This window comes from Elaeis guineensis, chromosome 14, assembly GCF_000442705.2.
Source record: "Elaeis guineensis isolate ETL-2024a chromosome 14, EG11, whole genome shotgun sequence".
NCBI classification, from domain to species: Eukaryota; Viridiplantae; Streptophyta; class Magnoliopsida; order Arecales; family Arecaceae; genus Elaeis; species Elaeis guineensis.
The window spans coordinates 67,841,006-67,859,091 of record NC_026006.2 but is presented as its reverse complement, the minus strand read 5'-3'; the positions used below and the strand labels follow the sequence as shown (position 1 = coordinate 67,859,091).

Below are 18,086 nucleotides of genomic sequence, written 5' to 3'. Positions count from 1 at the left end.
ATAAGTTTTGATTGAATGAAGGATGTAGAGTTGGATCTTTTCCAACTAATTAAAGGGTATTTTTATCCATAAATTTCAGCCTGGTATCATGTCATAAGTGATCTTGAAAATCTGTCCTCAAGAATCTGTTTTATATTGCTAAATTGGATAGTGATTTTAGAAGTAAAGATAATTTAAGATCATCGCCACTTAGAATCATAGGAAGTAACTAAATTTGGTGATCAAATAGGATGAAGATAAGAAACACTTCCAGCATCCATTTGCAGCAACAGTGAAAGGTCCGGAGGAAACATAGAATAAGCATGGTAATCGTTCCTCGAAGTCCTATAGGCTAACGAATCTGCTGCAGATTGTCATTTTAGTAAGACATGGTCAGGTTGCCAAAGAGAACGGGAAGGAAGGAAAAGGGAGGTTAAAATGCCACACAATGCACATTTACTCTGAATATTTGCTTGACCCAATGACCTATTTAATTTTTTTTTAAAATAACAATGCAGGCTATAATAAAACCTGCTGTATAATTTGCTTAACTCATTGTCTTTTGGGCCGATGATCGTCATTTGACCAGACACGCTTGATCGGCCCGGCCCTGTTGGGATGGAAGTGGGCTCGAAACACTTGAAGCCGTAGTCCATATATCACGTCTCTATATACTTGTTGTATTCGTTCAACACCGACTCTACGTTCGAGTCGATTCGAAACAGAGTGCACATCATCTCAACTCGAACCGAACAGGCCAAGTCTTAGTGATTAGAAATGGGCCTAAATCATCCCAGAGAGCGCCTAGTAATGTGGGCCGTCCAATTTGACAGAACCAGCAAGGCGCGTAAACAACTAACAAGCATCGGACGGTCATGATCTGGAAAGGGGTATTTCGTTAATAACGAGTCATAGAGTCCTATTTCTGTCATTTAGCAGAAGCGGGTCGCTCCTCGCGCCGCGGGGTTTTACTAGGGTTCCCTCTTCCGCAATTTGGGTTCCTCTGACGGCCGCTGGGGTTTCTTCGGCTCTGAGCCAGAGGTGAGAGATGGATCCCTCCCCCCATTCCTTTTCTTCGATATTTTTCTCTCGTAGTGATGCTTGTTTCTCCGCTTCCGATCTCAAAGCCCTAATTTTGGTGCCATTTATAAATCTCTCTCTATTGAGGATGCTTCCATATCTTAGGGGAAATCCAGGATCATTGGATCTGCTCTTCTCTAGTTGTTATTTATTTCCTTGATGGATTTTTTAAAGTAGTTTTGATTTTTTTTTTTTTTGTGCCTCGTATCTCTTCATGGTTTGCTTTAAGGTCCTGTTCTACGGACGATCTGATCGCTTTTGTTTTGCTGGATTTGGTGGATTTTATACAGAAGGAAGCAATGGCTCCGCAGCCGAACACCGGGATCTTTGTCGGGCTGAACAAAGGCCACAACGTCACGAAGAGGGAGTTGCCTCCTCGCCCTTCCAGCAGAAAAGGGGTAAGAATCCCAACTCAATGCTGAGAAGTTTCCTCTGTGTCATATATAAAACAGAGTGTGGAAGAGGTACCTTTTGTTTACGTATAGTTTTATTTGAAACGGGAAAGATGGAAAAAACAACAGTAGGGAATCATAACTGTATCTTAAAATCATACATCGATGCAGAGACATGCATCTTTTATCACTAGGCTAAGTTAAGCTTGAAGTCTACGTTTGAATGAACCGTAGACTATTCAATAGCTCGTTGAGAGTCTTTTACTTACAAATACTATGTGGCATCTGTTAATAAAAAATTTGCTGAACTTAAAAGCTTTTTTAAAACAAATTAGGGTCCTATTCATAGATGAGCATGAGTTGCTGCATTTTCATGCTAATATTTGCGGATATTTAGAAAAATTAAGAAATAAGATGCTGTTAGTTTCTTTGCAGTTTGGTTGGGTTGTGATTTTCATGTTGCATTTTGAGAAAATCTATTTCAAAAACTCTTCTCTGAGAAAATGTTCATATGGCATTTTGATTTAGATAGCCTGGATGCATCTTTTTGTATTTGTTTAATTTCAACTGAATCATTTGAAATGGTTGAAAGTCGTCACAATACATGTTTCCATTGGTTTCAGATATGTGAGGAGCCGAATTCCTCCACTGAAAAAGTGTAGTTTTCGTTGTTTTCCTTGTGAAGGAAAATAATCGCAATGACCTCTGCAGAAAACTTTTTTTTTTATTATTTTTTATGTGAATAGGAGGTAGTAGGAAGCTACCACCATTTTATTCAATGAACAAAGAATACAAAGTGCACTGTAATAGGGTTCTTAACAGAGTTTGACAATAGAAATTCAGCTTACAAATACATTGCTAAATGGGAAACAGAAGCAAAGACAATAAGAAAGAGCTGTTAGCTATTGGGAGGGTGGGCCAATGATTGCAGCCTAATCCATAACTCTTGATGATGAGTCTGAAATTTAGGAGAGTCCAGATATCTCCAACAGTAAAATGATTGAAGAAACTTTTGCAAAACCAAGAACACAGAATTTTTCTTGTTCAGAAATATGTGGTTGTCTCTCCCTCCAAATCTCCCAGCAGACTGCTGCAAAAGGTTGATGTCCCACCTTATTTCGCTACTTAAAATGTCAATATAGATATTATAACTGGCAAACCCAATGCTGCATCTGATGTTGCTCGTGGTGTTCATACTTTTTGCTTCTGTCTGCTTTATTTGAAGCTGTAGTATATTAGAATTCTTCCTTACAAACTGAAAGTATTGGTTATTTGAGAAGATCAAGCCTTCGATCTCAATGCATGCTCGTCTGTGTATGGTTTTGGAGGTTTAAAATTGTCTCATTTAGGCCTTGCTTTGTGTTCTGTTTATATTTTATCTCAGTGTTGGGTAAAAGAAAATTATTGTTGCCTAAAATGAGATGCTGCTATCCGCATGCTTGAGAATGTTATGCAGTTTTACGTTTAATGATTCTATTGACCTGATAAATATTTACTTTTTTCCGCAATGAAGGTTTACACTTGGATGTACAATTGAGTTATATAGGTTATCTTCATTTTCATTGTTGTGTACATTACAAATTTGTATTGTGATGCCTTATAACTTTATGTCATTTTAGAAAACGAGCAAAAGGGTGCACTTTGTGAGAAATGTAATCAGGGAAGTTGCTGGGTTTGCTCCCTATGAGAAGAGGATCACGGAGCTTCTCAAAGTTGGGAAGGACAAGCGTGCATTGAAAGTAGCAAAGAGAAAGTTGGGTACACACAAGAGAGCCAAGAAGAAGCGTGAGGAGATGGCCATTGTTCTCAGGAAGATGAGGTAAATGCATATTGTTTTTCTTGACTGTTATTTCATTTTCTTCACTTTGTATCAAAGTATAGTATTTTGCATTCAATAGATGTCTGATGAGGTTCTTTTAAAAATTTCTCAGGGCAGCATATTTTTGAGTAGTTATTTACTTGTAGATACAAGTTGATGACAGATTTTAGCATTATAAATGCCATAACGACAATCCTGACTAGGTCACTGTTATCTACTTAGCTTGTTAGTTTTTACTTTGATGGCTGGGGATACAGCCAATTCAGATTGTGGGTTGACTCTGGGTCCGGTTCTAGTCTGCGTGAAAAATTGTAATCCAACATGTTGGCCGATCTGCAAGCATTTGAACTGACTTAATTGCTAACATATAGTGATCAACAGGAACTTTCTAATCAATTGAACCTAGATTCTTCCGTAAATTACAACAAGTTGGGATTTTTGGATATTTTTATGTTCTAATCTTTGCTTTTTACACTATTGTTAGCATATTAAGTCAAAATGACAAAAACATCCATAGGATATCTTGTTTGATTTTTATGTACATATCCCACTCCCCCTTCCCCATCATATTTGCCATCTTTTAACAGCTATCGTAGTTAATTTTGACACTAATAAATTTGGGGGAAGTGTCTCACTTCTTACGTTTTCACTTAAAAAAAAAAAAGAATGTCTTGTATGATGACATCGTATACTTATAATGACCTTTGTACAGCTTTTAGGAAATCTAATTATTATTATTTTTGGTTTCTTGTGGCCCTACCACATGCAGGTCTGCTGGAGTGACTGAGAAGAAGAAATAATTTTGTTGGGTGACTGCATAATGTATCTCCATAGTGTCAGCTATTCTGAGTCGTGAGCTTATGAAGTTCGTTTCGTTGTGCGCCCCTCTAATATAGGTTGATCAGACAGCAAGACAATTTATTTTTGAAATTCGGCAATTTCATAGGAAATCATTATTTTGATATTTGAGAGCATTGTTGTTTGATTAGTAGTATTAATTTAGTCATGGATGGTTGCAGCTATGGTTGAAACCGAATGGCAGAGGTCATATTCCCATTTGACTTGACCCTTTCAATTGCAGAATGAGGTATATTGTGATTGCAAACTCCCCAGCTGGCTTAGTGTTACCAAAAGAAATAAAAAGAATGCAGACTCCCTAGCATGCTTATATTTGTGATTCTTTTATTGAAATCTTCGTGCAGTTTCCTTTGTTCATACTGCATTACTGAGTTTGCTGATTGACACTCTTGTAGGGTCAAAGATTTTATTTTATTTTTCTACCATTCTTTTCATCGATGTTGGGATGGTGACCTGTGTAACTACAGAAGAAACGGTAACATTTCAGCTATAGTTGTATTAACTGGAAGGCTTAAGAATTGAAGGACGAAGCCAAGACTGTTCTTGCATCCCACAGCATTAAAACTTCTTTTAATTTTAGATTTTGTCTAGCTGGGTGAAGAAGTTAGAGCTAATATAAAACAAATATATCTTATTTGACGGTCTCGTTCTTTATCCAAATGCCACTTTTGTTGGGGGGAACGAACGGTGGGGATATGCTACTAAGCAAAGATTGTAATGGAATGTCATGATGGCGGAATCTATCAACCTGAACAACTTGTTTATCATTAAATGAAAACTATAAACAAACTATTATTACAAAATTATGTTTTCATTCTTGCATTACATCAAGGCAGTTCAAGAATGGCGATGATTTTGACACAAAAGAGCAAACCCATCCTAATTATAGAACTAATTATATAAAAGAATCACTGAGAGACTGCTGTCATTCAAACAAATCTTTAGTTTTTAAATATTTATGGACATTACTGTAGATGCATTTGATGAATTAAATAGCCATATAACTGGTCCAATTACGAAAGTCTTTTAGTAAATGAGGTCGTAACAGAAAGTATCTTATGTCTTCCATGGCAGAGGTCCTCTCCCTCCCTGTTAACCAAAAAAAAAAAACAAAAGAGAGAGGGAGAGAGGACGAACAACCTTAAGAGTGTGCTACATGAACAACTATCGGATTCACAAACAGTAGGGCAAAAAATCCATATGATATAACATTACAGAGCATAATAAAACAAGGCTAGAGTCTGCCAGATGTTTGACTCATGACGAGGGAAGAATCCTACTCCAAGTACGGGAGACCATGACGCCATCCCTGTATACATTGAATCCTACTCCAAGTACAGGAGACCATGACGCCATCCCTGTATACATTAACCCAGTCAATCCCAGTTTCCTGCCTTCATGTAATCAAACAAGATCTCTGGAATAAAAACAGAAGTAGGGAGGGGGAAAAAAAAAAAACTAAATAAAGAACATCTCAAATCGCCTCCCAATCGCAAATCCATGTACCAAGTGACAGTGAATACATAGACGAAACAGTTCAATCTAGAGATAGAGATTGACCGACGCCGCAGGGCAACCCAAAACTAAATACAAGGAACAAGGAGTCTTGACGAAACAGTTCAATCCAGAGATAGAGATTGACCGACGCCGCAGGGCAACCCAAAACTAAATACAAGGAATAAAGAGCAGCAAGACTCAGTAAGTCGGGTAATAGTATCCACCATTATAGGCTGGTGGCATTCCGTAAGGCATGGCTGGGTTGGGGAAATAGCTGTTGTTGAGCTTGGCCAAGCTAGCCTGGCCCTGCATTCCATCCCTCGAATACTGCTGCCACATCTGCTGCTCCTGGACCAGCCACTGCTGTTTCTTTTCCATGTCTGCCATCTGCACATAGGAAGGTGGGGGATAGCTAAGAGATGCAGCAAATGGTCCTGCCCGATGGTCTCGACGGTGCCATCAGGTGCAGGCAGGGCCAGCACTGGAGTGGTCTTCTGACCAAGCCCAGGCAAGGCCACACTGCTTGCGCTCCCAGTGCTCATCTGGGCATTCACATGCTGCCTCACTGCTCCTTGATCATACATACCATTCAAGAGTAATGGGTCGAAGCCCCCACCCAATGTTGCCTTCTGCTTCACAAGGTTGCTTGCCGTCTCCACGAGGGCAAGCTCCCAATCTGCCTTCCCAGGCTCGGCTGCAGGTGTCTGCCATGCAGAAGTCACTTCACCTTGTCCAGGCGCACCATTCGAAGGGAAGGCTTCCCATGACCCATTGGTACTGTTTGCCGCCCCTGGACCCGAGAAAAGAGCCAATGCAAGCTTGTTAGACTGATCCTCTGCAGAAGGAGCATCATCCCTGAGATTCAGTAAGTCACTCTCCTCCTGCTGCTGCTTCTTAGGTGGTTGGACCACCTCTGGTTCTGGCTCCGGCTTCTGCTCTGTGTAATCTGAAGGTGCTGGGAGGGCTTTGATGCTGTTCATATCCTGTGCCGGTTCTTCATCGACAGTCTCAGGGGCTGCCTCCTTTGGAGGGCTCGTGGGCCTCCTTGCCCTGTCCCTCATGAACTCCTCCAACGTTTCTAAAAGCTTGACTGTGATACGCTGCACCTCTGGGTACTCTGATGAACGGGCCACACCTGTGTCCTTGCACCAACCATAGAAGAGACAGAGCTCGTCAATCTGCTTGGCAGCACTGGCATAGGCCTCGAATGCCTTGACGCAGTCTGGGTAGTCCATGTCGAAGAATCGGTCCAGAAGGACAGCTAATATCTCACAGATGTCAGCATAGAGCTGAAAGCTTTCCCTGACAATTGGATAGAGAGCGATGAGGATCATCCGACTGTGCTTGGCAGCACCAGTGGGACGGCAGGCAAGGAAGCGATCAAGTAGCTGCTGCAGATGGTGCATCCTGCCCAGCACCCTCTCTGGCTTCATGTCTCTCAGGGGAGTTGGTGGCTTCCTCTCTTCCCCCCTCCGCCTCTCATCATAATACCCAGCACTCCCATTTCCTTGTGGGGATGAGTATGAGGACCTCCCATAACTCCCATAAGTGTATGGATCAGGCTCCCCCTTGGCGACTGGTACGGGCGGCCATTGCCATTGCCACTACCATGCTGCTTCTGCTCATACACCATGCACTCAAGCCGCTGGTCCAGGTAAAGTGCATAAGTCCGGACAAAAGCAGAGTGATCCCATGAGTTGGAGTGAGTGTCATCACGGAAGTCGGACATGTTGAGGAGGCGAGTTCCCCTCCGAGTTGCATAGAGGATCTCATGCTGGAAACCTGGGTCTCCATCAATTAGGAGGCGGTGCACAAGCAGGAGGCACTTGAGGGCCACAATATAGTTGTGGGTCTTGCCCAGCCTCTTGGACAAAGTTGCAATGCAGGAACTGACATATGCACGAGAATAGGAGGTCAGGCTGAGGATCTCCCTCAGGTATTTCTCATCAGCAGGCTCGTCATCGTGGCTCGTAGCCTTGACAATGGCCACATCAAGGTCAGGAGCGATATTGCTGGACACCTTGGCCAGACCAATGCTGGTCTGGTCCTTCACTGTTCCCAGGGCCTTTCTGATGGTGCTGGGTGCCATCTTCTTTTCAACAACAAGTTAATCCTCTTTTCCTTTCAATTACTCCCAATTGCTCTGGGCTGCTGTAGCAAATGCAAGGAGCTACTGGTTACTAGAAGTAGATGTGCTGGTCGGACCTCCTGCACCACAAGGCCTGACCTGATATGCTGCATCCACTCAAAACCCGGCAAGCAGGTAGTTAGCAATTGGAAATATATTCTGCCCATTGAATCTGTCAAGCATGGATGGTAGCTCATTCAAAGAGAGATTTGGTTTCAAGGTTTAATGGATATGGGTTTTCAATCAATACTGTTATCTATGATATCTTTATGTTTTAATCAATCATTAACTGCAAAAACAGAACTTTGTATGACCGTTGGGCTGAAAATTGTTACATTTTGATGCAAAATTTAGATGAAGATTCTGATTACCGTATGCAACAGTCAACAAATATGTAACAAATAGTAAAGTGCGAACAAATAAAGGCGAAAAGGCACAAACAAGAATGAGCGAGAGTGAGCTTAAAGCTTGAATAATTTTTAGGTTAAAGGGAAAAACAAGTGAATAGGCTTCATGGTTACAGAAGAATGCATGCATATAGATGGGTCTGGCATCTACACTGAAGCTAGTCCCACAAGCTAACTCATGGAGAGGGTAGATCAATGTTTCATCATCAAGACTGGAATTTGGGAATTCCCAACCAATAGAAACAAGAACAGAATCTCTCTCAATAAAGCGGGGTTTTAGCACATGTCTAAACCATATGAAGATAAAGTTTGCTTCCACTTCGGCGCAGAATAAGTTGAGAAGTCAACAAGAAGTGAAGATCTGATTTAAAAGATCAAGCCAGGATAACAAGACAAGAAAACCAATTGGGACGAAATATTTTGCACTAGTTTGTCAAGCACCGTTGAGATACATTATGGTCACTAACATGATGGCAATACCACCGGGTAATTTGCACCAAGTAGGCAGGCTAAAATTAATTCTGATGGATCTGATCAGAATAGCATTGCTGGTAGCATATGATATTGAAATATCATTGGCTCATATGTGCATACACATAACCTGCGTATTTCGCGAATCCACGGCTAAAATTTGAAGATTTCTGGATCAAACCAGAATCCGATAACCATCCTCAGATAAATCTCGTTGCGGATTTTCCATCTAGCTAGGTCCTTGCACCACCAGATCTAGAAATCGACTGGTGGCGTTTTCTTTAATTAGGTTATAAAGGTGCAATGGGTTTCCTTCAATTAAAGTTACAATCAATATTCTTAGCTCCAAAAACACGCAACAAATTGAAAAAAATAAAAACTAAAAATAAACATAAAAATAAGAAAAGAAGCGGAAAAAAAGAACAGAATGTTCACCATGTCCGGGAGTTGAGTGTCTTGAGCGAAACAAAATGAAACGAAATGGAGATGAGGAGATCGATAACGAAGATGGAGTCCAAAACCAAGCAGGAAATGAACAGAAGAAAAGGGCGAAGGGAGAAAAGTACCTTTGTTCCGGCGGCGCGTACACGGCGTCTTTTAGTTAAGCGGAGGGGAAGGGCTTGGAGGAAAGCAGCGATCCATGGTGCTAGGGCGCACGAATCTGCCCTCCCTCCGATCTCTAAGGCTAATAACCCTATTTATCTCTCAGATCAGATCTACGTCTCCCTCTCTTGAATCCCGGTTGACTGCCCCAAGTCAAGACTCGAAAGGAAGGACAAGGAATAATCTCCTTCTCTTCTCGCTCTTAGCACATCGGATCGGATCGAGATCGGGGGACGGCCTCGGCACCGGCACCGGCAGCGGATGGCGGAAATCTAAGTGGTTGACAGCTGCTACAAGCTTAACCTAACAACAAACAATGCGAGCACAGGAGCAAATAAGAGAGGAGATCGCTTTCCTGCCGTCCACCGACTCTCTCTTCCCTCTCTCTCTATCACTCTCTCTCTTCTCGCTCCTTCCAACCCCGTCTCACCGTCCGCTGACCCCAGATAACTTTGCTCAGCCCCCCAACAGCACTGCCGCGGTCCGGATGCCACAACAAAAATATTCCACGCGGGCGCCATCTCTGCCCTCCACGTGGCGTCGGCTCGGACACAACTCTAAACGGACGAATACGATGAGTTTGAGGCGCAAATCACGATGGTCAATTTGTTGTACGCATGAGATTTATACGGAAAAAATTTTTTATAACCGGATCTTTATAGACGGAATGATGTTCGGCTCGTCGCCTACCACATCCAAGACATCTATCAAAAAAAAAAATGGTTATGTAACGTTCATCTAAATTATTTTAATATTTTTAAAATTTATTTTTTTTAATATTTTAATATTTTGTATAAACAGAAACGTTCACCTATTTTTTGGTAGACGTTTTTATAGCATACTCGATCATAAATTTTTTTATGACCGGTCCTGCTATAGAGGTTTTATCCAACACCCCCGCTGGTTCCATGTTACCTCCGCCAATAATAAATGGGCTATTGGATGATTTAACAGTAACTGAAGCTAGTGGGCATGATTACTTTTTCTGGAAACAAGTGGACTGATTACTTAAATGAGCACCGCGCAGGAGAGAGGGACAAACCGAGGCGGTCGACGAGTAACGGAGACGACGATAAGGATATAGATTTTTTTTAAAATAAAAAAATCAATATAATAAAAATCCCATCGCTGTCCTCCACTCGGCTGGGTGAATCCGGCAGACGGTGAGTAAAAAAAAAAAAAAAAAAAAAGGAAGAATGGTGCCGTTGGCTGCTTCTCCTGGACAGCCATCCGAAGGGCACCTGACTCTTCCAATTAAGCTGGGTCTACGGATGGAAAGCGAGCACGGATGCGGCGGAGGTGGTGGGATCTGCACGAAGGAAGGACAGCGGGCGAGCACGCAGCCAATGCCGTTGATCTCGAGGAGGAGGTCACTTTCACGATTGGCCCAGCGGGCCATCGATTGGAGGTGAGGAAACGGACAACTCCAGGCATACGTGAAAATAATCCAAAGCACACAAATTCGAAAGGCACCAGACACCTCTTTATATATATATATATATAATTTTATCTAACCAGCATCTAGATTCTCGAACAGATCAAGCCAGCGACTCACGGATCTGAGACTTAGTATATAACCAAGAAAAGAAGCGAGGATTGGTGTTTGGCCGCATCGAACCCCCACTTTGTAGCGCAAGAAACAGGGGATTGTACTTCTCTAGCAAGTTCAATGGCCGCATCAGACAACTTGGTAGAGCATTTTCGTCACATCACTTCTTTTGTCCGGCCCACACTCCCCTCCTATACCCCACCCCCACCCCAGAACCAACACAATCCCAAAGAAAAAAGAAAAAAAAAGCATGCTATGGCAGGTAAGTATCATGGGAGCATCCCAGTCACACGGGTTTAATACAATAAAGATGCTGTGATCACTCTAAAAGGAGATGGTATCTTAGTGGTTAAGTTATTCTCTCTCTCGCTTTCTTGTGTATATATATATTCACCTTTTGAAATATTATTTCTATAAAATCTCTAGAAAGACGGGCCCGAAAATTAGGGCCAAGCCAGAAAATGGCATATGCTGGCCCATATGCCTCTCTCTCTCTCTCGACTAATTGATACATGAAACTGGAGAGAATGAAAAGTGTTAACCGAAGTACTGATTGCCCTTCTAGATTGGTTGTCTCGCGCCTCTCCCTTTTGTCATCCCACTTCCAGAGGCATCTTTAAACAATGAACATTTGCTTACCGTTCTGACAGATTTTTTTAAGAAGGGAAAATTGTCATAAAGTGCTCGTATTTAAATAACTTGTTCAGTAGAAAATATGCAGGAAATTTTTTCTCCTGGCCACCTAGCGAGACTTAATTTCAATGGCTGATGCACGTATGTGAGCATTACCAGAACAAGCATGTATTCTTTGTGGCTCTCTGCGTTTCAATTTTCAATTGGTTGCATATATCGACTTCGTAGGGGCTGTATAAATTAATGTCGGCACACGATGAAGGCCGGTTTGAGTCTTTTGAACCCCTTAGTTCGACCCAACCTGAAGTTAGATTGGTCTTCGTTGGTCTAATCCAACTCATACTTAAGCGGGTCGTCTAAAGTCAAAAATATTCTCCCACCTGGCTGGCCGGACTAAGGTCTATCAAATAAGAATATAGAACTCCTTGGTCAGCCGGCAGAGAGTGGGCCATTGTTAACCTGCTAACTTAACTTCCATCTTAATTTCAAACCTGGTCCTAGTCAGCCATGACAGGACAGACAAGCACGGCAAATTAATTTACCTTGAAAAAAAAAAGTGAAGTAAATATTTTTCCATTTTCTGGCCCATGATGTAAAACATTACATCGAATTCAATGTGAATGAATATTATTTAGCGTGACCTTTTAGTCAGTAACGTCACCTTATAATTTCATATATTTATTCACCAAGGCGACGATCATCCCACATTGTAGTAGTAATCACACAACAAGTCCTATATCCACCAAGTCCCCCTACTGACATGGCTAGAAAGGGGCTGGTAATACATAAGAATAATAGTTGTGATGGTGCAGGGTGAAATTAAATTAATTGCCGAAAATCGTAGCATGCATATATAATTTAGCTAGCCGGTATCATCAGTGGTGCAACATCTTATGTTAATTGCCATGCAATGGATACGCTCAAGAGAGAAGCAATGGATGTTTGTAATAACCCATCAAAGACATGATAAAAGCATATTTGTTCGAGTTCTTATACTTCTTAATTATCTTCCTTGAGCAGAGATAGAAGGAGTGTATTTATCAGAATGAAGAATGAAAAATAAAAAATGCATCTAAAATTATCAAAAACTAAAAAAAAAATATTGCCGCTTAAAATCTAACTTGATAGGCAGATGAGTTAACGAGTAAGATTTCTCTGCTCGATTGGTTCAGAAAAGCACCGTGTAGTACTAAAATTGATTGCAATTATAAAAAATGATCAAAAAATCTTTAAAATATGTTTGATCAGGATCGTCTGACCCTTTAAATGGATAAAGTTTTTTTTTGGTATATATAGATGATCACACCACTTTGATGTGAGAGCAATCTAAAATGTTAAAATACAAAAGATCCCACAGAGCCGACATGATACTTTCACCCTATCGCCAAGTCTAGTCTCTAGAGTACTCTGCAACAAATGATACAATCCAATCTGTGCACTGTTCATCTCCCGATAGATATGCCGCACCTCTACTGCAACTGAGAGGCGAAGAGCAGTCCAGATGTTAGAGAGGAATGATGGGCTTCTAGCTGCCTCCTGCTATCATGGATCCATCTAATGATGGTTGAAGAGTGAAAATCCTCTCCATCCACAGCTTCTGCTTGCCAAAGATAATATCCATTCAGATGGCATGAAGCTCAGCTCCCAGAACTGAAGGCTTGAAGAGATTGGAAACCTCTAGCTGGCAGCAGTCTAGCATCCAGACCCTAGATGATAAATCTCGCACCATCCTTCCATCCTTAATACCGCCATCAAAGTTAATCTTGACAAACTCCGAAAAAGAGGGCTTCCAAAAAATGAAAATGGCTTTTCGGATCATTGCAGGAGCAACAAGGGAGTCTTAATGAACAGAGGTATCAAGAGATGGCCAGCAGCATCGAAATGACTGTACTTTACAGTATAACAGATAGCTCTCTCTAATATCCGATGTACAGGGATAACTTTATCCTTTGGAAAGCCAAATCTCGTAAGCAATGTAAATGGGTAGAGTTACAAGAGAAAACATTGAAAGTAAAAAAGAGATCAAAGTATAATAATTTGGCGTTCAAATTTTCTCATCATACCTAGAAGGTTCATGTATCTGATATTTATAGAGGAGAGGGTGTAAATTTGTGCGCTTGGGATTGCGTGATTCGTGGACAAGTGATTCAGCTTTTTCTCATCCGCCAACTGAGATAGATACAATTTTTCCTTTTACGTGCATCAACATCGAGTGTTTTCCTAATTTGCTGGTCTAGTTACAATATTCCTTTCCGGACATGTGAGAACACATCGGATTGTAATCGATGGTATTGATAATTCATAGATTTGATTGGTCATTGGTTTTATTGAATATATAGCAAGTTGAGCTATGTGATGAAATTTTAGAGGTGACGAAATCAAGTCCCCCCAAAAAAGAGAAGATAATGGTCTTCTATGGAACGTGCACATCTATGTATGAGCTGAATGATACGTGTTTTTATCTCCTTCTGGTATGTCGGCATCGGTGGACCGGAAGTTTGTTCGTTCCAGATCAGTCAAGTAGGCAAGATACATCAACGTGACGCAGCTGAAGGTATTATTCTTATTATAACACCGTCACACGAAGGCCAGCGAGATTGCCAGAAACCACGTTCGTATTCACATTATTGGTATTAAAGTATTTTGGTTCTGGCCCTCCTGGGTCGGAGTAGGCTTCCGGCACTCCAGTGGCCCCTGCAGCCCAGCCCAGCCCAGCCCAGAGCTACAAGCCACGTCCACAAAAGTAAACCTGGTCCACGTCAGCGGTCCACCGCATGAATGACGCACCAGCACCGGTGCAAGTCCAACCGTCCTGCTCTTGCTGGAAATTATTTTTAAATTTTAATAATAATGATAAAAATAATACTATATTTTACTAGATAAATATAAAATTTTAAAATTTTTTGAAGCCAAACAAGGAGGAAGTTAGTAAGTTCCCCCCAACGTTTAGTATCGTAAATCAATAATTATTGCAACTAGGAGGGGTGTCAGAGTATATACATGATTTAGATAATGTATCAATGAGATGGGTGAATAGGAGAATAAAATGCATGGAGGTGTTCCATCGGGGGAATGATTCTCCTGTCTTTTGTTCCTACAAAAAGTATGATTTACCACATTGAAATCTGAGAGAGTAGAGAAGAATAAGTCGACGCCTTTCAGGTTCTGATGTTCCACAGAGTGTCGAACGACTGTTGAAAAATTGAACTTTCTGTAGTCTAGATGAATGCATTCTGAAGTAATATATGTAGATTGGGAAAGTCTCGGTGGGCACAAATGGAAGCCCAAAGACAAAAACCTATATATCTTCAGCAGGGGGATTTGAACTAAGTGTACTTAGATCCTTTGTATCCGAATTTTTTGTTCAGTCCACCGCTAGAAAGAACACTGTTCTAACTAATTCCCTCAATGAGCGAGCTTCTGATAGGAAGAGCCTATTATTTCTTTCTAACCAGAGGCACCACAATGTGATTGAAACAATGATATCTAGCACTCTGATTTTAATTGAATTCCTATGGTCTCTGTCTCCATTCATCCCGGAGTTTTTCTATGTCAGATGGAAGGTCTGTAATGCTGCATCTCTGTAATGTCTGCTTCCAAACTTCAGTTGAATAGCTGCAACGAAACATGATGTGGTCCAAAATTTCGCTGGTGTTGTAACAAAATTGACATTTACTTGAACCATGGAATCTTTTTTTCTCTAAGGTATCGACAGTAAGTATCTTCCGATGATAATACAACCAGTTGAATAGTTTGTATTTTTCGGTGATTGGAAGTTTCAAATGATCAAACCGAAATGGGATACCTTCCCACCATGAATTAGGAATTTGTAGCAGGCCGATACGGAGAATGTGTGATTGGAGAACCATCTCCAATGTTTCCTATTTTTATGGCTTGTTCGATCGAAGGTCCTCAACGTACCAGAAGCCTGAAGTTCTGATTGGGTGGTTGGATGGGATAAGTTTATAAAGTTTTGAGCCCGGCTGTCTTTGGATATAAAAGAGGCTATGGTGTATTTTTTGTCTAGAGCCAATCAGAATAATATCGAAAATATGGTTTTAAGGTTAGGATCATTGATCCAGCAATCAAGTCAAAATAAAATATGATCTGTGTTGCCGACCTGCACTATAGTGAAAGGAGTGATGAACTTACCCACGTCCATTACGGATCTATGCCGGCCATCCATTGAGATAGTACAAGTAAATCATATGTTGTTGCTAGTTTGAATGCGCCTCTCAGCCATATTAGTGGGCGTGACTTCATTATTCTCGTGGTATGCTTTTGTGACGTGCCATAGGAAGCTGACCAACTCAATGATCGTGAACTGAGTTAAATAGGAGGTTTTTTTTTTTTTTCCTAAAAGAAAAATCTTGCTGGTATGGTTCATAGTTGCCTAGGCAGGATCTTCTATTAATTTTTCATTTAATAGCAAGAACAAAACTTGGACTGTTTGTCGAACTAGAAAAGTGATGGGATCACAGGTCGCCTGATTAACTATAGGTATAACCCGAGTGAAACAATGACTGCATGATGATATGGCAAATATATTAAGCATTGGTTATTCATATAAAATAACTTATAATTATGAATATATAGAGAAACTATAGTTATTAGTTATTAAAATAAATTATTTATTATACTGAACTATATTTTTCTTCAATCTAGATGAATGATTAGTTACCAAACCAAAAAATAATCTAGACAACTGATTGAGCATAACTAACAATTTGGGAAGGAATTAATAGTGAGGAAGTAGTTTGAATGGTAAATACCTGATGGTTAACATTCAAATGTCGGGCAACGCATATAAGCATCCATTTCCTAAAATGTCACCATCGACGATTAACCTCTGAGGATAAATGACCTATCCACCAATGATAGAAGAGAATGGTCGGCAAGTAGAAAATAAAATCTGCTTATTGATGAATACCTAATTTAAATCACTAGAGATACTAAATATTGTAATAATTGATATTATTTTATTGAAATTTGATACTCTCTAGCTTATTTTGCAGGTAATTGGGAGTTTGGGTTCATATGACTCAAATTAGACTCAAATTGGATCAGACTTGAGTGAATCAGGCAACCAACTCCGATTCCAGTATGAACACAACTTAAAGATCAATGGAGAAAAATCAATATAAAAATCCAAGGGTCCTTATTCATACTCCCACCTCTCTTTTCATGAAATCTTAGCCTTCCCAATCTATAAATAGAACCCCGAGGCATCCATCTTCTTTAATCAAGCCAACCCTAAGTTCTCTACAAGCTTCTCTCTTTCTCTCTCCTTCTTCTTCTCCATAAATATAGGGGAAGTACTAACCCTAACACGACATCATATTCCTCCACAGATCCCTTTTCCACATCCCATCAAATATAGGAGATGTCTTAATCTTAGTGCCACTACCCTTTCTCTTCTACATATCCACTTCCATCAATCTTTCTTTCTTGGAGTTTTTAGACGAAGATTTCTAGCCATCCTGCCACTGTCTGCATGGAGGAAGATGAAGAATTCAAGGAGACACATCCACCATCAGATGCAGCAAGAAGATCAACTTGGTTTAGTTATCTTATATCGCAATTTTATTTCTTTTCTTTATATACGCTTCTTTATTTGATTAATAAAAAATAATTTTATTATAATTTTTATGCTTCTTTCTTAGTTTCTTACAATCTATTATTCTTTTTTTTTTTATGTTTTCGAAACAATCAACTAAGATCCCTGTGGATACGATCCCGACTCATCTTATCTGCATAGTAGTGAGTAAGGTTAATTTTGGTGTACTACGACACGCATAAAATTTTGACACCATTGTCAGAGATCTTGGCATGATTGTTTTGAAAAAAAATAAAAAAAATCTATAAAATAACAAAAAAAATATTTTACTACTTTTTAGATTTTTATTTCTTACTTTAGATTGCTTGACTACCTTATATGCTTTACTGCTTTATATTTCTAGTTGATTATTTTCTTCTCTTGTACTCTTGCTTTCTATACTTTACTTTACTGATTAGTAGTTTACCTTTTATTGTTAATTAATTTATTTTAATTATTTAATTATCTTTTATTTATTTTTTTTGAAAAATTTTTACCTCATATTGCTTTTCGTATATGGTAGATTTACTATTTTATATCTAGATGTCTTTATTTTCATGTATAAATTTTTTTTTTACTTTCTATAGCCTGATGATCTACTGCTTTCTATAGATTAGAATAATTTACTGCTTTATATAATTAATAATTTTTTACTTCTTAAGTAGATTAGATTCTTTATCTTTTATTTAGATTATATAGTTATCTTTTATTGTTAACTGTGAGATTATTTTATTTGCACAGTGAGTAGTTATCTGATTTATTATTGTCCATTATTCTTAGTGATTTACTGCTTTCCATAGCTTAAAATAATTTATTATCCTAAAAGTAGATTTGATTTGTTGCTTTATTTGTAGGCTATCTATTTACCTTTTAATCTTAGCATTATTTACTTTCTATTTAATTAGATTTACTAGATCTTCTCATACCTAATTAACCTAATTTAAAACTTACCTCTTATTCTTTCTTGCTTAAAGATAATATAATATAAAAAGAATATAAAGACACCACATAACACTTGACTAATATAAATAAACCAATTAAATCTTAAAAGTTACTTAATATGTTTGGACACTT

At 39.6% G+C, this 18,086-nt stretch overlaps 2 protein-coding genes across 3 annotated transcripts; one reads left to right on the top strand and one right to left on the bottom strand.

Annotated features, from left to right (window-relative positions):
- The first annotated feature begins 880 nt into the window (after window positions 1-880).
- On the top strand, window positions 881-4,438 carry LOC105056952 (large ribosomal subunit protein eL36x). Of its 2 annotated transcripts, XR_833908.4 has the most exons (5): window positions 881-1,020; window positions 1,350-1,457; window positions 3,071-3,270; window positions 4,040-4,166; window positions 4,290-4,438. XR_833908.4 is itself a non-coding variant. In XM_010939340.4 (4 exons), exons 2-4 carry the CDS (start codon window positions 1,359-1,361, stop codon window positions 4,068-4,070), a joined length of 330 nt encoding a protein of 109 aa, XP_010937642.2. In that variant the 5' UTR covers window positions 881-1,020; window positions 1,350-1,358; the 3' UTR covers window positions 4,071-4,438. The 2 variants fall into 2 exon arrangements, 1 of the variants encoding a protein (XP_010937642.2); XM_010939340.4 differs by having other exon boundaries at window positions 4,040-4,438.
- A 1,162-nt stretch (window positions 4,439-5,600) lies between these two features.
- LOC105037075 (probable clathrin assembly protein At4g32285) lies at window positions 5,601-9,420 on the bottom strand. The gene is given in 4 exon segments (XM_010912779.4): window positions 5,601-6,059; window positions 6,062-7,195; window positions 7,198-7,860; window positions 9,198-9,420. Coding segments are annotated over 3 exon segments (1,887 nt in total). The 5' UTR covers window positions 7,715-7,860; window positions 9,198-9,420; the 3' UTR covers window positions 5,601-5,823.
- Window positions 9,421-18,086: the final 8,666 nt, after the last annotated feature.

What these genes read in the sequence shown, in the direction of transcription:
- LOC105056952 (XM_010939340.4), top strand. Translation starts at nt 1,359, where the DNA reads ATGGCTCCGCAGCCGAACACCGGGATCTTTGTCGGGCTGAACAAAGGC. An exon ending in GCCCTTCCAGCAGAAAAGGG is followed by an intron (nt 1,458 to 3,070) that starts GTAAGAATCCCA and finishes ATGTCATTTTAG; the next exon opens with AAAACGAGCAAAAGGGTGCA. An exon ending in ATTGTTCTCAGGAAGATGAG is followed by an intron (nt 3,271 to 4,039) that starts GTAAATGCATAT and finishes TACCACATGCAG; the next exon opens with GTCTGCTGGAGTGACTGAGA.